Source organism: Camelina sativa, chromosome 5 (assembly GCF_000633955.1).
Source record: "Camelina sativa cultivar DH55 chromosome 5, Cs, whole genome shotgun sequence".
NCBI classification, from domain to species: domain Eukaryota; kingdom Viridiplantae; phylum Streptophyta; class Magnoliopsida; order Brassicales; family Brassicaceae; genus Camelina; species Camelina sativa.
In genome coordinates, this window is record NC_025689.1 from 7,408,181 (window position 1) to 7,431,603 (window position 23,423).

General features: G+C 31.7%; 4 protein-coding genes across 5 annotated transcripts; 3 read left to right on the plus strand and 1 right to left on the minus strand.

Moving 5' to 3' along the window:
• LOC109133010 lies at window positions 2,300-2,803 on the plus strand. The gene has a single exon (XM_019245542.1). The coding sequence runs from the start codon at window positions 2,346-2,348 to the stop codon at window positions 2,607-2,609; it is 264 nt and encodes an 87-aa protein (XP_019101087.1). The 5' UTR covers window positions 2,300-2,345; the 3' UTR covers window positions 2,610-2,803.
• Window positions 8,537-12,465, plus strand: LOC104785987 (arabinosyltransferase XEG113). Its single transcript, XM_010511288.2, has 13 exons — window positions 8,537-8,893; window positions 9,450-9,767; window positions 9,857-10,062; window positions 10,148-10,253; window positions 10,379-10,635; window positions 10,719-10,854; window positions 10,937-11,031; window positions 11,123-11,176; window positions 11,268-11,381; window positions 11,462-11,560; window positions 11,644-11,763; window positions 11,866-11,952; window positions 12,044-12,465. The coding sequence occupies exons 1-13, from the start codon at window positions 8,719-8,721 to the stop codon at window positions 12,209-12,211; spliced, it is 1,935 nt and encodes a 644-aa protein (XP_010509590.1). The 5' UTR covers window positions 8,537-8,718; the 3' UTR covers window positions 12,212-12,465.
• On the minus strand, window positions 12,547-13,537 carry LOC104785988 (upstream activation factor subunit UAF30-like). Its single transcript, XM_010511289.2, has 2 exons — window positions 13,224-13,537; window positions 12,547-12,871 (listed from the first exon to the last, which is right to left on the minus strand). Exons 1-2 carry the CDS (start codon window positions 13,404-13,406, stop codon window positions 12,746-12,748), a joined length of 309 nt encoding a protein of 102 aa, XP_010509591.1. The 5' UTR covers window positions 13,407-13,537; the 3' UTR covers window positions 12,547-12,745.
• Window positions 17,633-22,343, plus strand: LOC104785989 (protein Brevis radix-like 1). 2 transcript variants are annotated; one of them, XM_010511290.2, is made up of 7 exons: window positions 17,633-17,823; window positions 18,374-18,467; window positions 19,722-19,885; window positions 20,956-21,338; window positions 21,424-21,553; window positions 21,654-21,940; window positions 22,021-22,343. In XM_010511290.2, exons 3-7 carry the CDS (start codon window positions 19,769-19,771, stop codon window positions 22,097-22,099), a joined length of 996 nt encoding a protein of 331 aa, XP_010509592.1. In that variant the 5' UTR covers window positions 17,633-17,823; window positions 18,374-18,467; window positions 19,722-19,768; the 3' UTR covers window positions 22,100-22,343. The 2 variants fall into 2 exon arrangements, with proteins under 2 accessions (XP_010509592.1, XP_010509594.1); XM_010511292.2 differs by lacking the exon at window positions 18,374-18,467.

Sequence of the window (23,423 nt, forward strand, 5' to 3'; positions counted from 1 at the left end):
AATCCTTGAATTAGACCATTTGAGGTAAGGGTTTCCTTAACAGAAAAAGAAATTGATCTTAGTGATGGTGACTGCTTCGAATTCTTTTTCTATATAATCTGACTGGCTGGAATTCAAAGTTCGCAAGATGTTGTCTTTTTCTTCTTCTTCTTCTTTTTTTTTGTTTTTCTTTGTTAATACCTTTACTTTCTATATATTTCGGCCCTTTTCTCTAAATACTAGAAAAACATTACTTTAAACTAGATTAGGACCCGCGGTACACCGCATGGCAAAATTATTTATAATTAAAATATTAAAATTATAAATTGTATTTGTTGGTTAAATATGTTATAATTATATAATAATTGTTTAATAAACCATATAATACAGCAATATAATTTATTTTTATATAATATTAATTTAAATTTAATTAAATATGTCTATTTTCTGATACTGACTGTGTTAACAAAATAATAAAACGATGTTTTACCCGTGTAACATCGAATTACTGCTATTTTTTAATTTATATAAATATCGATAAAACCCGTCCCGCTATATAACCTCGTCCCAAGATATTTTAACTCACACTATATCATCTTAACTTTTAATATTTATTTTGTATCTACGGTATAATATTATCATATTTAACTTTTTAAAAGTTTTAAATATTTTTCATATTTAACCTTTTAAAAATATTTAAAATAAAGATGCAGAATAAACCAAATAAAAGTTTTTAAAATTTGAATGCTTGATAAATCAAGAGTCTACTCATTTGTATTCAGAATCATTTTGGCAATTGAGAATATCATTAATGTCATAGTTATTGCAATGTAATTTTCTGGAAATTTTGTCTACTATTTTATTTTTCCGGAAATTTTATCTAGATTATTAGCAAAAGAGTATATTTTCACGGGTCCTATGAAATTTTGGATATCGTTTTGTCTACAACCTAAATAAATGAAGGCCCTTAAATTATGAATTATCAAGGGGCCCATAAAATACTAAGAGGTCCATATAAAATTGCTGGAGGTCGACAGAATTAATTGCATTAGTAGCATTAATTGCTAAAACTTTCCTTATTAGTATTTTTGAGCAAAAACTGCTGCAAAAATACTAGTATAGATTCTCAAAGTGAAGATTAAAAGCTAGACTATGTAGCTCTAAGCATCTTTGACAACAAAAAAATGCGACTCTTGGAAAACTATCTGTTGTATTTGTGGTGAAAGTGAAAAGAACTTTCTATAAGATATTAACATGCATGCATTTCAATCCAATGAAACAACTGTTTTCATGCATCATGCACGCAGCAAAGTTCCCAACTGAGCTTGTAATTTCTTGGGGTTTGCCAATTGCCAATTTTATTCAAACTCAGCTAGCCTAGCTAAATTTTAGTCATAATAATATTGCCTAGGGTATGGAGACTGTAACTTCTAAATTTATCAGGACAATTCTAAATTCTAAAATTCCACATATAATCATTTTCAATCTTGCAGTATACGGAGACTTTGGAATTATTGAGTTTTATGGAAACTTCAAAATTTAATTAAAATTTGATCAATTTAGTAAAATATTAGAAAATAAAATTTTAATATATAGGGTTGTCTTATCAAGAACAACGCCTCCGTTTCTTTCGATGAATGGCTAAGAAAAGATGCGTTCGAGGAGCATATATATGGAACTTTCCTTTTTTGGTAAATATTCGTGTGTAAGTACTCTTTTATATTTCAAGCCAGAAACTAAAGCTGACAAAGTAAAATACCCCGGGCAACGTTTATCAATGTGTAAATTATACACATTGATCAGTTTAAGATAATTATATTAGGGGCTAGTTATGTTCCTCAATCTAAACTGACCTATATCATAATATACAATTATATAACCCGTACTAAAATAAATAAATTCGCATAAGAAATTTTAGAGTCTATTACGAATATCCAAAACCAGGTCTAGTCTTTAAAGAAAGATACGTGTCTTCTTTTATGTGGTTGTCATAACTTCATTTTGTGTATAAACTATATAACATATGTTATTTTAAGTGCAATCCGAAAAAATAATAGAATTTGTTTAATTAAGGACCCTAGGTAGAGGATCGATATAAATATAAGGTTAAAGTCTTAAGTGCATTTACACCTCTCGCGCACCTTCACCTGAAGTATATACTGTTACTTTATGAACTAGTAATAGTGTCCATGTTCTAACAATAGTCTTGAGCATCGAGTCATACGGTTTTGTGGGGTCCTCTACCCTCCGATCCTTCTTAAATTGCACACTTCTCTCTTGTTTTTGTGAGAAGAAGCCAATCACTTCAACATACTCTTTAAAGGGTTTAGAGGCTTTTAATATCCTCACTAAACACAAAGTTTTCAATGATGGTGACTCGTGGTTGTTCAATCACGGTTTTGTCTCGCTTTCTTATAGTTCTCCTGGTGATACAGCTACACTTTGAGTGTACAACGGCAGCTCGACACGCACCGGTTGTTTCCTGGTCACCACCTGAGCCGCCTAAGGATGATTTTGTGTGGTACCACAAGATCAACCGCTTCAAGAACATAGAACAAGACGCATTCCGACCAACCCACCAAGGCCCCAGTCAAGGTATCGGACACAAGAACCCTCCAGGTGCTTCTTAAAATACCAGTTGGTTACTTACTGCTTTATCGCGCAGCGTTCGTCTGTTTTTCAATCTCTGTTATGTGTTGTCTTTACGTTGGTTAAAAGAAAAGAAAAGGAAAAAAGAAGAAGAAGGGAAGAAGTTTCATAACAGTTTCTTGAGGAGAGGACATGAACGTGAATCGATCAAGAAGATGAGCTAAGATTTGTTTTTTTTTCTTTCCAGAATGATACTTCGTCCTTTACGAAAGGCCATGAAGACATCTCTTGGATTGCTTATAGTTTTTGTTGTTTTCTTTTGTATTTGTGTTTTTTTGTTCAACGTTGAAACTGAGATGTTCATTCTTTTTTATTAGATGTAGTTTTTTCTCTCAGTTAAAAATAAAGTTAATGAGTGATGGCAAAATCTTTTAAAATTATCAAAACTTAGTTTTATTATTTAAATTTTGTGTTATTGCTAAAAAATAATGAAAATGAAAAATATGAATATTTTCGATCATACATAGAAATTTTTAAAAGTTTCATTGGGTAGGTAATCAATTTGATCATTTATTTGTTATAGTGCATCTTTATTTTATTCGATTAATTTAGAACTACTAATTTTATTTTTCATAGACCATAGCTATTAACGTTAAGTTCGAAGATGTTTATTTTTCAGAAAAACAAAATAAAAGTCCAAAGATGTTTTCACGAAGAAATCAATCAATGACGTTGTTTTCTAGATTATCAGAAAAAAAAATGGTTACATACAAAAGGATCCGTTTTGAGTTAAATACTTCTTCATGTATTTTAGTTAATACGTTTTGAGTAAACTTAATAAAAACTGATAAGTTTAACCTTGTTATATCGTCAATATCCCCAAGTAGCTCTATCTAAATGTAGCGAGCTTATATATTCGATCGAATATTATAGTTAAAAGAGGTGTCTTAAAAAGAGTTATTACGAGAACATGTTTTATTATAAAAGGTAATATTCTCGACAAAATTGAGCTGTTTCTTCTACATATATAGCTAGTGTTCGTGTAAGATGTTTGGTAGATACTTGTATAAACATTAATATCATGGTTATACAGCAAGCATATATATAAATGTAAAATAATACATAAATGCGAATGTACCATCAATCTACAAAAAAACAAAAAACAAAAGAAGGAGAGGAAAAAAACTAGTCCGCTCAATTTATAAATAAACACCAACTTTGTCGTCCCTTCACCCTTGACATTTAAAATGCCAACTTCTTTAGTACCATTTAGTACCTTGTGTCAAATAAAAGGAAATGGAAAATATAATTGAGTTTATTATCAAAACAGGTACTCCTTAACTTCAAACTTCAGATTTAGGCATAGCACATAGAAAGGCACTATAAACATACAAACATTATTATTTCTGACTCTTTTACCCTTGGCTGGTGGACGAGAATTTTGAGTTGTGGTTGATGGGAGTTTTGGTTTTGGATTTCTGTTGAACAAATACCAAATTCATGACAATAAATTTTAATAAAATTAAAAAATTACATCATATGAACTCAAACCATTAATGTAAGGTGAACCATTTATAAAGAAGATTTTAAAAGGGAATATTAAACCCTAATGGATCATAAATGGAGAATCTAATTAAGGAGTATAAACCCAAACCGATTAATATGCAGTAGATTATACATTTTAAAAAATTGAAAGAAAAAAAAACAAAACCCTAATAATTGATCGTAAACAAGGAACCCAAACATGGGTTTCAAGTACTTAGCAATCTCACCATCTCTTTCAAAATACTAATCAGCTTCCTCTTTATTTCTTCATTGTCAAGCATAGGGACATCAACGTCTTTTTACAAGGAGGGAGTACCTAAAGCTGAAGATGAGTACCTATAATGTCTAATTCCCAAGTTTAGTTTCTTGTCGGGGCTCTTTACTTAAATAACTCAATATAATTTTAGAGTTAAAAAGAAGAAAGATATTTTAGATTAACGATCGTGGACACGTTAGTGACCTAACACTTTTTCTTTGAAGTTGGATTTAGGAAAAGGTGTAGTAATGATGTGATACAAAAATGGAACTTGTACTAGGTTATAACAAGTTGGTGTGAAACTTTATAATATTTTGATCAGCAGTAAAACAACTATATATTCATATAATACTCAACAGGTCTATCATCAACACATTAAGATTCCGACTAACTTTTCTTAGGTTAAATATTCGAGTTGTAAAAAGATAATTAGTATGGCTTGTGCGTTGGTTCTTTATTATATGAGACATGTGGGGGTGTGTGTTTTCGGCTTTTCTATGGAAGAGACTATATTATAAATATTAAAGAACCACAAAATAGTTAGAAAAAGGGGCGTGGGAAATGAACACGGATTCGAACAAATTTGTATTATCTGTATAAAATCACACAAAATTTTCAAAAGTTTAGACTAAAATACATTGTTGAACCTAATGTTGGGTTTGAAAGTCTTTCATTAGTATGATATTGTATGTTTTGGATTCAACTGATCCAGCTCGGATTTGCTTTTGAGTTTTGTTTGTGGAAAACTTTATACTAATTAATGTTAGATTTGACTTATACATTAAAGTAATATTTTCTAGTATTTTGATGTGACCTAAATTATTGTATTTAAAACAATAATTATTGTTATCATAAACAAACTGTTAAGATTAAGCAATAACTTAAATTTAGGTTTCGTTTTGAAGGTGAAAGTTAAACCCTCTTTAGCATATAAAGAGGTGTTGCATATATTGAGTGTTTTTCAAGAATAGTAAATCTTCATTCTTATGCCGCTCATAATTGGCTAAAGTACTGGTCTCGACGGCCAGAGAAATCCTATCGAAATATACCGTAGGAGGTTCTCGTTTTCAGCTCTCATGGGTTTTTGTAATGGGCTATGTGGGCTCTGTTTATTGAGGCCTTGTTTAGTCTTTTTAATTATACTTATCTCCCATAGTCCCATTAGTCAAATATGCACATACTCTTTTTATACTGATCTCCCATTAGTTAAAAAAGATTATGTGTATAGTCAAATATGTATCACCATAATTTTGAAATGTCACTACAACTACAAAACTATTTGGCATGTAAGTGAAAATATGACTTAATTGCATCAAATATATTATCATTAAAAGAAAAATTGATTTCGTTAGTTTATTTAAACTCATACCAAATAGTTTTAAAATTTTGACATACATCGAAAAATAAAATCATAACAATATGTTAATTTATGTTATTTTCTCAAAATATAATAGCAATTATGTTTACATTTTAGGTTAAACGAAAACTTAACGTCATGCCTAAAATGGTCAAGTCAACAAAATTTTACTATTTTTTAAAAAGTCAAATAAAATTTTGGATTTAAATGATATTTCAAAAGTTCATGTTTAATGTTTTTTTTCGTCCGAAATTTAAAAGTTCATATTTTTTTTATATTTTTCCCAAAATTAAACATATTTGTGGTGGTTGTGGTTCCATTCCTTGACATGGGAGCTAGATCATGCCACACAGTCTCACGCTTACAAACACAAAAAACAAAAACAACCATCCTTTTTTCTTTTACACACTTAGGCCGAAATACTAGTTAACACTCTTGTTTTGGCCACAAATACAAATCCTCCTCTAAATATATATATATGTCTAAATCTCTAAACAAAATCCCGAAGAGATATGGATTAGATAACCGACGTCATAGAAACCACAACCCCAATTTCTCGCTTTGGGGATTCTACAACCCTCCAAATCCACAAGCACCGTGATCGGTCTGTCATCCTGGAGGTGAAGAAATGGGAAACAAAAAAAAATAAATAAGGAAGAAAAAGGAAGTTAGATATACGAAATATATATCAAAATAGGAAAATTAAGCATACCTATGGGAGCTTGATCGAGCGAAAAACTGGAAAGATGATCGGAATAGTAACTTCAAAACCTAGATCTAGATAACCAAACAAACATTTTTGGTTTTGCTCGATTATAAAACTGATTTTTTTGAATGACCGGATTATATCACAATTAGGCTGTTTTATAAACTAATTTTCATCGAACCAAACCGAACCAAATTATCAGAATCTGACCAAATTTATCCCAAAACATGAAATAGTCCTTGATATGTAACTCGTTGGTCATCACAAAATTTTTTGACACATTTTATTAGCTATAACTGATTTTAAAAAAGATGTATATATTGAATTGACATCAATCTTTCGGCAACCATGTAACTTGAGATTTCTGACGATTAAAAAACATTTGCACATCCTTAACTAAAAAAAAGTTCCACTTCTATCTTGCAAGATGTTTGAATTGTGAAGGATTGAATTCCTTCCTAAACAGAGAAGGCGAATGATTGGACAGTCAAAATGTTTGAATTGTCTCAAACATAGTGAGAGACTCCTTAGTACTTTTTGATGGATATTTCTAAAACCCTCTCCTGTCTAACTTATTACTACGAGTAGCTTTAGCCTCCTCCATTTTTTTGCCCAATTGTAAACAGTTTAAAAAACCAATGCAGACCTCATTAGCACAAGGCTTATGTTATAACCCCTCCTTAAACTGAGGATGAGTAGACAAGACTAAGACGTATTTGTAAGATTTTTTTTTTTGTTGGAACTCAGTTTTTTTTTGACAAAATGGCTCTGGCCGGCGACTTTTCTTTATGGGCCTTCGTCTTGCTTCGTCTAGGTTCATCTTCTCTGTCTGCTTCAGTCACACTACAACTGCCAGCCTCATTTGTTGTCGAGATATTATGTTGGTGTTTTATGATTAATAAACAAACAAACAAAAAAGAATTGCTCTCAGAAATTGTTGAAATCAATCCTCTAAAAGCTTGTTTATTTCTCGGTGTTAATTGCTCTTCTATGAGCATATATATCAATAACTTGGAAACACATACCCGTCGGAAGAAGCTTTCCCCTAACTGATCACTTTATATATTTTAAAAAATTTCTGTTCGTAGGGTCTTCGAGGGGACATGAGATACATCTCTTGACTGTTCCATTATATTTCTCATGTTATGTCTAGGTCGTTGATTCAATTTTTAAAGGAATTTGTCAACAAGTTTTAATACTTTCAAGCTTCTCATATTTTGATGTTTTCTTTCCCTTTTTTCAACTAAAGAAAACGTTTCTAGATTATATAATTTTGAGTCAAATTAAAGTTGAGACCAGTTCTCAATCATCACAAACTCATTTGATATCCTGCAATCCCAAGATTTAAAAGAAAGAAAGAAGTAAATAGCATTATTTTTCAGGGATATTATAATATATGTTTAAAAAAGAAAAAGAAAAAATAAAGACAAAAGAAAAAAAAAAGAGAACTCTTCCGAACATTGCAAGAACTCACTCGCCTAAACTATACGAAAATCAACTTTAGTTTGGATTAATTATCTAAGAAGTAGCTTTTGAACAAATTATATATGGACAACACATCGTTTCCTGAAAAAATAACGAGAGTTAACATGTTCGGACATCGTGGGATTGAGGTAATCAGAAAACAAAGTCAAAGCAAACTAACTAGTACTAGAGAGGAGAACCATTGCATTAACCCATCCATTAAGATCTCTCTGTCTTTTTGTCTTTGCGTATTTTAATTTTTGTTTTTTTTTCCAAATTCATTCATATAAAATTTACTTAACTAGATTACGAAATATGATACAAAATATTACTACCTTAATTCTCTATAATCTTTTTTTTAAAAAGTTTTAAATTATAAAATTTCCAATTATGGCTTAGCTAATTTAAAAAGAAAGAAAAATATATTGCAATGAATATATATATATATACACAACAAGAAACATTGTGCAAACTTTAGCTAACGAAACAAAAAATTTAATGGTTTAAAAAATGCCACTATTTTGCATTATACTTTGGGGGAATCAAAATCATCAATTGATGAATTTTATAAAGGGACAAATTAATAATGTAACCCAAAAATAAATTAATAAAATTTTCAAAAAAAGAATTATAATTTCTGATTATGGGAAGACGCTGAAAACGAAGTTGACCAGACCTACCAAACGATCGAATCAATCGAACAAGAGAAAGAAGAAGAAGAAGAAGAAGAAGAGACAAAACCCCAACAAACACAGCCAAAGAATAAATCTTTTCTTCTGTAATGGAGATTTGAGGAAGAAGAAGATTGAAATTGGTTAAATAATGGTGGAGGGTTGGCGAAATGGGTTTCGCGAAGCCACGAATTCGAAACCTCTGTTCTTGACGATCTACGCCACGGTGATCATCGGCGTTCTCGTCTCTTCCTTCTATGTCTTCTCAGCTATTTACTCTCCCACCAATGGCTCATCTTCCTTTCTCTCTTCTCCTCCTCTATCCAGTAACCTCTCTCTCTCTCTCTCTCACTCTCTGTGTGCATGTATTGTGTTTTGGTTATCTCTGTTTCGCATTGCTTAAGAGTTAGGATTTGCGGTCTGAGTTTGATTCTGTAAGCTTATTGATGTCTAATTATTAGGTGGGATTTTGGAAGTTAGATTCTTTAGTTCTGTCTGATTCTAATTCGAGCTCACCGTTGACCTTTAAATCTCAGTGTTTCGTTTAAAGATCAGTTCTTTATTGTTTGATCACATTGGATTTGCTATAACCTGAGATGGGTTGTGACTGTTTGATCACTTTAGTTGAATTTTCATTTCTGCTTTTGAATCTGATTAAGTGATTAACTAATGTGTACTTGGATCTGCATTTGATTGCTCAAGGTGTCTGTTAAAGTTTTGATTTTTCTTATGTCTAGTGTTACTTACTCTTCGACACTACATTTCAGTTCAATTGTATTAGGCTATATGAGCTTGCTTGAGTATGCATCAATCTCACTAAGAAAGCTTAAAGTTTTTTCGTTTTTATATTATGTACCAACTATTCATGAGTTTTCATTGTAGCTGCTGGTCGAATTCACAGTCTTCCACAAGAAAATGTGACGTTGGAGTTACCAGTTGCGCCACCACCACCACTACAGGCACTGCCACCGCCAGTTTTGGAGGAGGCTCAAGGCAAATCCTTGGGTAAAATTTGGGTGTCTCCTCCTCGGGACAAGAAGATGCCACCTCTTGAAACCTTTAAACTGACGAAAGAATTGTTTGGGGAAAGGGCGAAGGACAATGTCATAATAGTGACCTTTGGGAACTATGCTTTCATGGATTTCATCTTGACTTGGGTTAAACACTTGACGGATTTAGATCTCTCCAATATTCTAGTTGGTAAGTTTTCACTTCTAATATCTGTGCCATACTGTCTATTTCAATCTCTTTCTGTAAGTGAAGTGACTTTATGCTATGGCGCTTTATAGGTGCGATGGATACTAAGTTATTAGAGGCTTTGTACTGGAAAGGCGTTCCGGTTTTTGACATGGGAAGCCATATGAGCACAGTGGATGTTGGGTGGGGTTCTCCAACATTTCACAAAATGGGAAGAGAAAAAGTTATTCTCATAGATTCTGTCTTGCCTTATGGTTACGAGCTACTAATGTGTGACACTGACATGGTGTGGCTTAAGGTACTAATACAACACACTAATAACGCTATTATTCGTCTTGTTATCTTCCTTTATAGAATTTATTCACATAATATCCATGTGACAGGATCCTATGCCTTATTTGGCTCGATACCCGGATGCTGATGTTTTGACATCAAGCGATCAAGTTGTGCCTACTGTCATAGATGACAGTTTGGACATATGGCAACAAGGTAGACTTTTAGCTAAAGATATGCATTTCCCTATTTTCCCATTTAAAGTCCTTTATCATTCTGGAAAAGCACTTAATCTGCTACTAACAGTCTTCTCAACCGTTCTATGTCTTGGATTTTGAAAGTTGGTGCTGCCTACAACATAGGAATTTTCCATTGGCGGCCGACAGAATCCGCTAAAAAGTTGGCAAAAGAATGGAAAGAAATTCTCTTAGCAGACGATAAGGTTTGGGATCAAAATGGGTTCAATGAGATTGTTAGGAGGCAGCTAGGTCCATCTGTGGATGGGGATAGTGGACTTTTCTATGCTTATGATGGAAATCTCAAGGTTGGAATTTTGCCCGCTAGCATATTTTGCAGTGGCCATACTTATTTTGTTCAGGTACCTTTCTACATGCGTCCTATTTTTGCGGTTCTTTTGTGTTTATGAATGGCCTATTAGGTAACTTCTGTTTTCTGTGGCAGGCTATGTATCAACAGCTCAGGCTAGAACCATACGCTTTGCATACAACATTCCAGTATGCAGGTACTGAAGGAAAACGTCACAGGCTTCGAGAGGGAATGGTTTTCTATGACCCACCAGAATATTACGATTCACCAGGTAAAATTATTTTTTGTTCAAATTATCTATTCCAAAGATGGGAAAAGCCAAAATCAGTATTGTAATCTCCAACACAACGCAGGAGGTTTCATGGCATTCAAACCATCTATTCCAAAGAGCTTGTTACTTGACGGGAAGCATACCATTGAATCACACTTTATCCTCGTTAATCACCAAGTAACGTCTACTAAACTAACATGGTCCCTTAGAACTATATGTCAACTTGACCACCTTTCTAAATTATACCCATCTTTGGTCCACTTTACAGATGAAACAGATCAGATCAGCTCTAGCCATTGCGTCTCTTCTTAACCGTACACTGGTGAGTCTACTCAACAGCTTATATGCACATTTCCTAGAGATAATGATTTTAATTTTTACGTATAGCTGGTTGGTCTCTACAATGTCTTCAGGTGATGCCACCAATATGGTGCAGGTTAGATAGGCTTTGGTTTGGACATCCTGGTACACTTCAGGGATCTATGACACGGCAACCTTTCATCTGCCCTCTTGATCATGTCTTTGAGGTAGTGTTTATAGTAACGTTGAAGCATGTTTTCTTTGCAAGTGTCTCAGAACAGAACACCCTGATGGATTTCAATTACAGGTCAATATCATGCTTAAGGAGCTTCCGGAGGATGAGTTTGGCCCTGGGATTGGTATCAGAGAGTATTCTTTTCTAGATAACCCAGCATTGCCGAAACAAGTAACTTAAGCTGTGTAGATATTGTTGTTTATCTAATTAATCATTTCAGAAGAAACTCCTCAGAAACGAAATTATTTTTGCAGGTCAAAGAGTCATGGCTTGATGTTCAGCTTTGTCAAGACGGAAAAGATGAATGTGAGGCATCAAATAAGACAAGCCCCTCTCGGGTTCTTAAGTTCCCAAAGCGGAGCAATGAAGATACGGTAACTAAGATTTCTTTTTAACTATCTATCACTCTTAATTATATGTATGTCAAAGTAATCTCCGGCTTGGCCTATAATCACTTTGTTTCGTGCCACCTGCAGTTCAAGTCAATATTCTCATTCTTCGACGATGTCAAAGTGATAAAGTTTTCTTCAGTTGAAGATGCTTTCACTGGATTCTCCGACAAGGCAAGTAGATCTTTAGAACCTTGAAACAAATTTATACATGTTGATACAATATGTAAAAATCTGATCTGACCTAATCTGGTTTTGTGCGCAGGAGCGAGAAGAGAAATTCAGAAAACGGGTAAAGAGATATGTGGGAATATGGTGTTGTGAGGAGAACAAAACTCCAGGACACATTTACTACGATATGTATTGGGACGAGAAACCTGGTTGGAAACCTGTTCCTCCACAAACAGCAGAAGAAGATCATCCTCCTCTATGATAACATAACCGGCAAGAAGACTCAAAAGAAGCTTACATTCTTTCTTGAGTCACAAGGAGGACACTTAGGGAGTTTTTTTTTTTTCATTCTTACGGCCAGCCTTTTATACTACTACTGTGAAACTGTCTCTTTTTTTATCTTTGTCTTTACTCAATGTATCATGTTATAACAATAGATTTGGACACAAAGGAAATTGTCTTTTTTTATGTATAACATTTTTCCGTAGATTTTATGTCAATAAATGGCTTATTTTAGTTGGATATAACAGTTGGTCAATTTTCTGATCAATTTCGAAGTTCTGAAAAGACGATTACAGAAGAGAAACAAGTTTTAAAGACGCAAACCATAAACTAAACTGACCTTGGATCATCATCAATCGATACATAAATGTCTCAGAGCGATGGAAACTGGTCGGTAGTCTATATAAATAACCAATAAAGATCACCAACAAGAAGATACCAAAAGTTTCTTGGATGATAATAGGAATAGAGGAAGCTAAACAGTCTTAATAAGTAAACTGCAATGTGAGAGAAATCAACGAGACTTGGGAAAATGTTGAGACAATTGCTTGGCAATCTCAAGGAACCCGACGGTGTCTTTCCCACTGAAGATGGTCTTCAGTTTCTCATCGCATAGAATCTCCCTCTTGTTCTCAGGATTCTAACATTACCAAAAAAAAACCAAATAATATTGTGTTGGAAAATCAGAAATCTCTCTCAAAATCAAATTCAAAGAGATCACAACTCGTAAATACATATAGCTAAAAAGTTTAGGCTTTGAAATGTTCACTGAGGAACCAAATCATAAGCAGATTAGTTCTAGGGTTAACTATTGAATTAAAATGCTACTAATCACACAAAACCCTTGTTCTACCATTCTGAAGAAAAGCAAGCTTCTTCAGGACAAGACAAATGCTAATTACAGTTTCCAACGAATCCCTAAATTTTTAGCTATCAATCAACAAAAGCTCTACTAGATCAATCAATCTCCCCCTCAAAAATCGAGCCCTAACCTGAAGATTATTAAGCTTGATGTACTCCCAGATTTTCTTGACGGCGGTTGTACGGGAGACTTCGTTTTCTCCGATAAACTGAGCGAGCGGCTGCGAAATGGGAACAGCCTTCTGAATGCCATTAATTTGTTTACGACTGCTCTCAACAACAACGCCGGAGGAAGAAGCGGCTTTCGCCATCATTACCCTGCAAGCTCCAATAACCCTCGAAACTGTTCCATTTCCTTCTTCTTCTTCTTTACACAGTTTTTGAATTTGGGAAGGGAGGGCTCTCTCTCTGTCTAAAACCCTAGATCCAACCCAGACTCTGAAAACGAAACGTTTCAGTCTCTCTCTCTCGCTGACTCTGACTCTGCCCTTTGATGGTTTAATGGAGGTGCGCTTGGATCTTCATAGTTTGGGCCTTTCAACCCAAGATTATGGGCCTATTTTGGATTTGTTTGGTCTCCTCTAGTTAACTAATTTATCTTTTTCTATTAGTTAAGTACTCAAATCCGTTAATGTTTAGGTGAACATATCTAGTACACTAATTGAGAGTTGTCGGAGGTTACATTACACAGAAATTCCTAGCTTATTAATCCCCTATCTATATTAATGGGCTGATTAATCCCCTATGGAGAAACATTTTGTTGAAAATATTACCAGAAAGATTTAGAGATTTATTTTTAGTTAAGCATCTCAAGATAAACATATTTACAAAAAAGTATTTATTTGATTTATTAAATGTACAATTAAAATATATAAGGAAAAATATATTTCATTATTATTTACATAAATCTGCCATTAAAATATATAAGGTTGTTTCTTTCTATTAGTTTTATAAAAAGAAAGACTTAATCAACGATTAAAACCAGAAAATATAGTTAATTATTTAATTATCATTTTCATAACCCATTTAATTATTAAAACTAAATTACATTTCACAAACTATTACAAAACTTATTCATCTTTTTAACTTTTTGAAATGCAAACTTATTCTCCCATTCAAAAAAAAAGCTGATGACTATTCAAGTATCTTTTAATAATTAATTATCATAATAATCTTAAAATAAATAATATTACGTAGACAATTTTTAATTTATCACCAATTTAATTTTTTGAAAAAAAAAATATGTCTCCTATTTAAAAATTCTAATGACTATTCAAAAATATATTTAAATTTTTATCAAAAAATAACTACCACAATAATCTTAGTAATAAGATATTAACTTTTTAATAATAAATAGTGATTTAATGATCTTAACATGATATTGAATTTTTTGAATAGTCAACTTGAATCTATTTAACTTTTTGAAATGCAAACTTATTCTCCAATTAAAAAAAAGCCGATGACTATTCAAGTATCTTTTAATAATTAATTATCATAATAATCTTAAAATAAATAATATTACGTAAACAATTTTAAATTTATCACGAATTTAATTTTTTGATAAAAAAATCTGTCTCCTATTTAAAAATTCTAATGACTATTCAAATATATTCAAAATTTTATCAAAAAATAACTACCACAATAATCTTAGTAATAAGATATTAACTTTTTAATAATAAATAGTGATTTAATGATCTTAACATGATATTGAATTTTTTGAATAGTCAACTTGAATCTATTTAACTTTTTGAAATGCAAACTTATTCTCCAATTAAAAAAAAGCCGATGACTATTCAAGTATCTTTTAATAATTAATTATCATAATAATCTTAAAATAAATAATATTACGTAAACAATTTTAAATTTATCACGAATTTAATTTTTTGATAAAAAAATCTGTCTCCTATTTAAAAATTCTAATGACTATTCAAATATATTCAAAATTTTATCAAAAAATAACTACCACAATAATCTTAGTAATAAGATATTAACTTTTTAATAATAAATAGTGATTTAATGATCTTAACATGATATTGAATTTTTTGAATAATCAACTTGAATCTATTTAACTTTTTAAAATGCAAACTTATTCTCCGATTAAAAAAAAGCTGATGACTATTCAAGTATGTTTTAATAATTAATTATCATAATAATCTTAAAATAAATAATATGACGTAAACAATTTTAAATTTATCACCAATTTAATTTTTTTTTTTTTAAATCTATCTCCTATTTAAAAATTCTAATGACTATTCAAATAAATTTAAAATTTTATCAAAAAATAACTACCACAATAATCTTAGTAATAAGATATTAACTTTTTAATAATAAATAGTGATTTAATGATCTTAACATGATATTGAATTTTTTGAATAGTCAACTTGAATCTATTTAACTTTTTGAAATGCAAACTTATTCTCCGATAAAAAAAAAAGCTGATGACTATTCAAGTATCTTTTAATAATTAATTATCATAATAATCTTAAAATAAATAATATTACATAAACAATTTTAAATTTATCAACAATTTAATTTTTTGAAAAAAAAAATCTGTCTCCTATTTATAAATTCTAATGACTATTCAAATATATTTAAAATTTTATCAAAAAATAACTACCACAATAATCTTAGTAATAAGATATTAACTTTTTAATAATAAATAGTGATTTAATGATCTTAACATGATATTGAATTTTTTTAATAGTCAACTTGAATCTATTTAACTTTTTTAAATGCAAACTTATTCTCCTATTTAAAAAAAAAGCTGATGACTATTCAAGTATCTTTTAATAATTAATTATCACAATAATCTTAAAATAAATAATATTACGTAGACAATTTTTAATTTATCACCAATTTAATTTTTTGAAAAAAAAAATCTGTCTCCTATTTAAAAATTCTAATGACTATTCAAAAATATATTTAAATTTTTATCAAAAAATAACTACCACAATAATCTTAGTAATAAGATATTAACTTTTTAATAATAAATAGTGATTTAATGATCTTAACATGATATTGAATTTTTTGAATAGTCAACTTGAATCTATTTAACTTTTTGAAATGCAAACTTATTCTCCGATAAAAAAAAAAGCTGATGACTATTCAAGTATCTTTTAATAATTAATTATCATAATAATCTTAAAATAAATAATATTACATAAACAATTTTAAATTTATCAACAATTTAATTTTTTGAAAAAAAAAATCTGTCTCCTATTTATAAATTCTAATGACTATTCAAATATATTTAAAATTTTATCAAAAAATAACTACCACAATAATCTTAGTAATAAGATATTAACTTTTTAATAATAAATAGTGATTTAATGATCTTAACATGATATTGAATTTTTTGAAAACTCCATACATTCATTTTCTCCTATAAATTTTCACCATTACTACACTTTTTAGTTATTATTTACCACTTTTGTACATTTTTTCATGGTATTTTTTAAACTTAGGATTAGTTTTAATTGATTAGTCTAAAAACATTGTATTATCTATTTAGTGGCATATCGATGTAGAGAATAATGTGAAATAGAAATTATGTGAATTTTAGTTTTAAAAACTCAAAAAGATAGATCACCATAACTGATAACATTTTATCAAAAAAAATTCTACTAAGTTTTAATTATTTTCCCTATTTCACAAAAAGAATTAAAGCAAATTTGAATAAAACAAAAAAATTATGAGTAAAATTATTATTCTGACATTTTAGATCTCAAATAATAATTTTGTTTGAATCGATTTATCTCTCACATAATGCAGATGGTTACCTAGTTATCAATATAGTCAGTGAAGTTGTGATTAGCCCGTTCATGATTTCGATTATAAGGCAAAACCTGATTTGGACAACCTATAAATATAAGTCTCATAATCTTTAGATATAGGGATTCATTCGAATACAAATCACGCAGTTCATAATTTACAATACACTTGAAAGATTACAAAATATCTTGATTAAGATGTAGATCATCAAATAACTTAATTATTAGTAACAATCACCTGAAAACTCTTTAAAATTAATTTGATCATATTAATTCAGCTATTAAGCATTTGGAACCGATTAAAAGATTACAAATTATCCCAACAAGAACAAATTCAAATATTTGACACACACATGATTGACCTCTCTATCTAAAAAGCTTTAAAAGAGAGTGAGAGATCAAAGGCAACAACAACTAATAAGAAAAAACGTTGTGGTACACCTAAATGGGGTGAATCGTGACCATAGTACCCGACCCGTTTAAAACTATAATCAGCCAATCAAAAACCGCCACGTAGCCTACTTCTTGCACACGTAAGTAACATATCTCTCTCTGTCTGCTTTGAGGTCCGTCACCGGCAAACACCAAATGGGCCCTCGTTGCCGTCTCTTCTCGAGACCATATTTCATCGTTTACTCAAAGGAAAAAAATAAAGTGTATCTTCCGTCAACTCACGTCGTAACGCCGTTAATATATTTTTTCTAGTATTTTGTTGTTGTTGGTTTCCTCAAACATATTAGTATAAATAACTCACGGCCAGAGTCCTCCAAATGTCTTCTCTCTTTCTCTCCGTCATCCTTCTCTTCTAAACCATAACCCGAACCTCCGTGTAACATCTACACCGGGTCACCCGGTTTCTTATATTTTTTTTGTGTATTTTAAAATCTCCTCTTGACGAATACGATATTATTGCTGTTTCTCTAAGAGTTTGATTCCGGTCCAAGAAGACGTTGTGGTTCAGGTACGACTCAGAACAAATTCTTTCGTTAGCTGGAGCTGGTCACTTAGTTTCAAACCTTATATCAAACTTTTTTTTTTTTGGTTCATTTCTGAATTTATTTTTGCTGATTGAACTGTTGCATTCTACTTCATTCATTACTTCTATGATTGATTGTTTTAAATCGTCGTTCTTCTGATTAGTGGCAAACAAAACAAACACATTACCCCAAATCTTTATCCATTTTTACTGACCAACAGATCAACTCCTAGGCAAAAGGAGAATTTTCAGTCTTTCTTGGAAATCTTCATTTTTTTTTCTTTCATATCAAAGTTTCTCTGGTCTTGACTACTGTTTTTGCTACTTTACTTTTGCTTTTTTTTTTTTTTTTTAACTCGACAAGAAAGAAATAAAGAAAGAAGAAACTGTGTGTTTTCTTTCTTTTTCTCTAATAAAAATTAAAAAAGAAAGGCGATTCAGAAATAATCAATTACGTTTTTTCGTCCTTTTGCTTCCCCAGCATTTACTCTGATTACTACTCTGACCCTGTAACGCTGCTGCTAAATCTCTGCAGCCTTGATGGGCTATATAAGGAAATAATTACTCAACCCTCAGCTCAGACATACACACGCTTTTACCCTTTAGTAAACATACTATCCATTACAAAGGTATCATAAAACTCACCCCATACTTCCTCATTCAATGTAATACCTGAGATTTTTTATTTATTAATACATAAAAAACATTAAATATTTTTACATACTTTGGATTCGATTCATTTTTTCGACATGCATTAAGATTTGGTCCATCATCATCACTTGAACCCAACTCTTTCTTTCTTGGTTTTAGCTCTCTTTTTTTTCATACACGTGACTGCTAAAGATTCTATTTTGTTGCAAAAGTTCTTTTCTTTACTTCTGGCTTGTAATAAAATTCGAGTGTGTCTTTTTTTTTTGAGTATTAGATTAAAACAGTATTTTGGATACGAGCTAGTGATGAGAAGAAACACACATATTGTTTGTTTTTTAGCACTTATATAGAATTGTATAATGCTCTCTAAATATTTTTATATCCAATATTTAAATGTCAGAAACTTCGGCTTGCCGGAGGAAATAATTCTTTAAAACTTTTGATTAATGTGTTGTGTGTGTGTGTGTGACGAGGAGATGGGGTCTTTTACTTGGGTATTGCTGCACAACAAAGCATTTACACACTCAGTTTGGCTCTTCTCTATTCAGACCACTTTCTTTATTAAAAAAAATAAAAGAACAAAATACTTATATAATTATATTTCTTTTCTTTTTTAAAATATCATCGCTTGTCTCTATCATGATCATATATCATCAGATAGATATTATTATTATTATTCAAAAGACTATAATTTGATCTATTCAGGTGCCTCGACAATCGTTTGAGATTGTTTTTTTTCTTTTCTTTTCTTTCTCTGTGGTCCTCTCCTCTCCTCTCTGATCCCCAAGTTAATCTTTGAACACTTTTGTCTTTATCAAGATATTGCCCCTAATTATGAACCTTCATAGCGTGGCTTTTTTTAATTATATACTATAAAAAAAACTTGTACCTCTCTCCACTTTGTTTCGTGAGTTCCTTAATTTCTTGAAATGTTGACATAAAATATGATTCTTTAATCTGTATGTGTTTATATATACAATTTATTCTTTTATATATACATGTTTCCGGAAGAGAAGACGATCATTTGTTCAAAATGTTTATTTATTGGGTTTTTTTACTAACTTTTCATTAGTTGAGTTGCTTATCTAATGCTATAATTAATTAAGCTCTAGCAATCTAGCACCACTTACCATTTTTGTTTCCTTTAGATATCTATCTTTATTTATGAATGATGAGTAGTGGTTGGCTTGGTTGCGATGTTTAATACAGTGTGTTTATGGTTATTAATATAGGAGTTTAAAAGGTTTAAAAGGCAGAGAGCATAAAAAAGAGTGCAAAGATGTTTACTTGCATAAATTGTACGAAAATGGCTGACAGAGGTGAGGATGAAGAAGATGAAGCGCGTGGGAGCACCACTCCCAACACTAAAGAAGCCGTTAAAAGCCTAACTACACAGGTCTCTTTCTCTCCCTAAAGAAAGATCAATTCTTTCCTTGTTTCATTCCTTAGCCTCTTTTTGTTTTTCACTTTATTTTGTTGCTTTTTTTTTTTTTTCTTTTCCTAATTGCCTTGGTCGTGAAACAAACAAAACCCACAGAACCCAAAATTGAGAAAAATGGTCCTTTGTGAAACTGTTCTAACAATTGTAGTGAAAAAAAATTATATAAACAGTTTTTTTTTGGATGATAAAAGTTTTGAAATCTGGCTGTCAAGTACAAAAGTAATAGAGAGGTTACTGTAGTTAAGGCTGCATGCAGGTTACAAACAAAATTCGGATCTTTTAGAAAAGATCTTACGGGTGGTGATGCAACATCACTTCCCTCCTTGGAATCTCTTACAAATCTATCTTTAATAGGTTATGTCAGTGTTTTTTTTCTTTCCCTCCCCTCTATGTGACTAGACATTAACTGGAGCAACAATTAGTACAAATAATTAAAACCTTCAAAATTATGTTTCACGTTGAATTTTAGGATTACTAGTGGCTGATGATATGTGTGTGGATATTATTTCATTAAGGTTAAAAAGGCTAATGGGAGTCACGCCTTGTTGAACATGTTTTTTGCTTGTTATTGAAGATTGATCTATATATACTTTCCTAGAATAAGTCCCTAGTGGATTCTTATTTAGACATGAGAAAAGAAGAATTTTGTGGTGGGGCAAGTATATATATGTATATAGTAAATCAAAAGAAGCAAAAAAAGAAGTTATGATTATGTTCTATTCACGGAGAAGACAGGATGAACTATATTTTATGTTTCAAATTATATCAGATCTTCTTCTAGCTTTATTGATGCTCTTTATGAATGATGATAGTAGACTCCTTTTTTCCTAGTTGGGATAAAAGAAAAATCATCCATTTCTTGACTCATTTTGTTTCATGGCAGAAGACTTTTATTACTTGCTTACTGTTTGTTACCTGTTCTGTCCAAGTCAAACATTATGCTGTCCAATGATCGCCTAGTACTATGTTGTGTGTATAAGATTATAATTTTGTCAGCTTTCTTTTGGCATGGATGCTATATGCAGATCAAAGATATGGCGTCGAAATTCTCCGGTACTCATAAACCAAGCAAGCCAACTCCGGGCTCCTCGAGTAGCAATTTGAGGAAAGAGCAGAGAAAGTTTCCGGATTTTGACACTGCATCAGAAAGTGTTCCATACCCTTATCCGGGTGGAAGCACTAGCTCCACTCCGGCTTGGGACTTACCAAGATCCTCCTACCATCAATCTGGACGGCCATTCACATCGATGTATGGTGGTGAACGTGAATCCATCTCTGCTCAGTCTTGTGATGTGGTACTAGAAGATGACGAGCCAAAGGAGTGGATGGCTCAAGTAGAGCCAGGTGTTCATATCACATTCGTCTCACTTCCCAGTGGAGGAAATGATCTTAAACGCATACGCTTTAGGTACATGATATAATCCATAACATTTTCAATAATAAGTTTCACTAAAGAATACAATGATTTGATGACATTTACATATTTGTTGTAGCCGGGAGGTATTCGACAAGTGGCAGGCTCAGAGATGGTGGGGTGAGAACTATGACAGAATAGTTGAGCTTTACAATGTTCAAAGATTTAACCGACAAGCCCTTCAAACCCCTGGTAGATCCGAAGACCAGGTAAGAAACAACATCACTCTATACATTACAACTTAAAAGAGATGGTTATTTATGAGTAATCTTATCTTATCTTTCAACTTGTGTTTGTTTCTTCTTTCAGTCGCAAAGAGATTCAACTTACACAAGGATAGACTCAGCAAGAGAAAGCAGAGATTGGACGCAAAGAGACAACAACTTCAGACCACCAGGCGGAAGTGTCCCACATCACTTTTATGGACCACCAATGGACGCAGCACGAATCACCACCTCATCGAGGGACGAACCGCCTTCCATGAGTAATGCTAGTGAAATGCAAGCTGAGTGGGTTGAAGAGGACGAGCCTGGCGTCTACATTACCATCAGACAGTTACCAGATGGAACCAGAGAGTTACGCCGCGTCAGATTCAGGTAAACCAAACTATACCGAACATACGAAAATCTCTTTTTAGTTTACTCAAAAACTAAATCGAAACGGGTGTTTGTTGCAGTCGGGAACGGTTTGGTGAAGTGCATGCCAAGACATGGTGGGAGCAGAACAGAGACAGGATACAAACACAATACCTCTAAGAGGAAATCAAAAGAGCCCAATATTTAATCTTCTTTAACACAACAAAAAAGGTATACACAAAATTCAGAGTTAATTTTGTTCATCTTCTGAAATTTGGAAGGAATTCAGAATGAAAACTGAATCGAAAAATTGAGTTTTAGAGATTTGTAGTTAGCAAGTTCTCGGCGTTTTGATATATATAGCTATGTAATTTTCTTAACGATGACATGAGCTTTATATGCCTTTATTTATTTGTTCATTTTATCCCATGCGTTTATTTTCAAATTTATTTTGTTAGCAGCGCATAGTATCATACGAATTTAGCTGTCACATATCCTACTCTATATAACCTTCAAATGGAGTGGAAAAAGAAAAATAATACACTTGAGAAAACATATCAAAAGACTTTAATTGTAACGCAAAACCCTCTTGAATCACAAGACTAGTTCTGCTTCAGCTTCAAGCCTTTAAAACCAAAGCTCTGCTCATAATTTCTGTTAATTAACCAAATGGGATATGGAAATGTAATCGATACAGGAAAGGGAACTAGAAATTGAATGATACTTGTGTGGCTTGTGATGCAAGCTACGGCATCTAGGGATGCTCTATGTTTGCTTAAGCTTGATGTTGTACGAAGTTCCGGTTGTGGAACTGGTGAGGGTAATGCTCTCAATCTATTGTAAGGAAGAAAAAAGATCGATCTTTGTTTCTTTAACAGAACAAAACATATCTTGGAGACAATGCTTCCCTGCAGCCATCCTGATCATAAAACAAGATTCATGCCAAGTGTAGCTTGAAACCAAATTTTGGCTTTTACATAGAAAACAAAGCATCTTAGATTCAAATTTAGCTTTATTAAACGCAATCAGATTACAAAAGAACAGAGAGAATTATGGTTGACTTAAACCAATGAACGAACTGAGAAGTATCAACTGGAAGTAGAGAACACACGCAACTCTTTGAGCCTTAGCATCTAAAGATGATAAGAAGGAATCGTTATGAACATTAAGCTCAAGCACAAATCTTAAGAGAACAAAAACTATTCAATTAAATTCGATTTCACAATAATCAACAAGTAATTCGATTACACAACTTTGGATAAAAAGTTTAAAATCTATCAGTACTACTAGTAAATTACTAAGTTAGATAAAAGGAAAATAAGTAAAAAAGGAAATATAAAAGAAGAGGAAATTATATATATATATATATAATTTTTTTTTTTTAGAAAAGGAAGTAAATAAAATAGGAATGAGCGAATTTGGGATAATATGAAAATAAAATTTAGTAAATAAATAAATAAATAAAACTATAATCATAATAACTCTATAAATAGGGTTATTATGT

What these genes read in the sequence shown, in the direction of transcription:
- LOC104785989 (XM_010511290.2), top strand. Translation starts at nt 19,769, where the DNA reads ATGTTTACTTGCATAAATTGTACGAAAATGGCTGACAGAGGTGAGGAT. An exon ending in TTAAAAGCCTAACTACACAG is followed by an intron (nt 19,886 to 20,955) that starts GTCTCTTTCTCT and finishes TGCTATATGCAG; the next exon opens with ATCAAAGATATGGCGTCGAA. An exon ending in CTTAAACGCATACGCTTTAG is followed by an intron (nt 21,339 to 21,423) that starts GTACATGATATA and finishes TATTTGTTGTAG; the next exon opens with CCGGGAGGTATTCGACAAGT.
- LOC109133010 (XM_019245542.1), top strand. Translation starts at nt 2,346, where the DNA reads ATGATGGTGACTCGTGGTTGTTCAATCACGGTTTTGTCTCGCTTTCTT.
- LOC104785988 (XM_010511289.2), bottom strand. Translation starts at nt 13,406, where the DNA reads ATGATGGCGAAAGCCGCTTCTTCCTCCGGCGTTGTTGTTGAGAGCAGT. An exon ending in TCAAGCTTAATAATCTTCAG is followed by an intron (nt 12,872 to 13,223) that starts GTTAGGGCTCGA and finishes TGGTAATGTTAG; the next exon opens with AATCCTGAGAACAAGAGGGA.
- LOC104785987 (XM_010511288.2), top strand. Translation starts at nt 8,719, where the DNA reads ATGGTGGAGGGTTGGCGAAATGGGTTTCGCGAAGCCACGAATTCGAAA. An exon ending in TTTGGACATATGGCAACAAG is followed by an intron (nt 10,254 to 10,378) that starts GTAGACTTTTAG and finishes GGATTTTGAAAG; the next exon opens with TTGGTGCTGCCTACAACATA. An exon ending in AGCGGAGCAATGAAGATACG is followed by an intron (nt 11,764 to 11,865) that starts GTAACTAAGATT and finishes TGCCACCTGCAG; the next exon opens with TTCAAGTCAATATTCTCATT.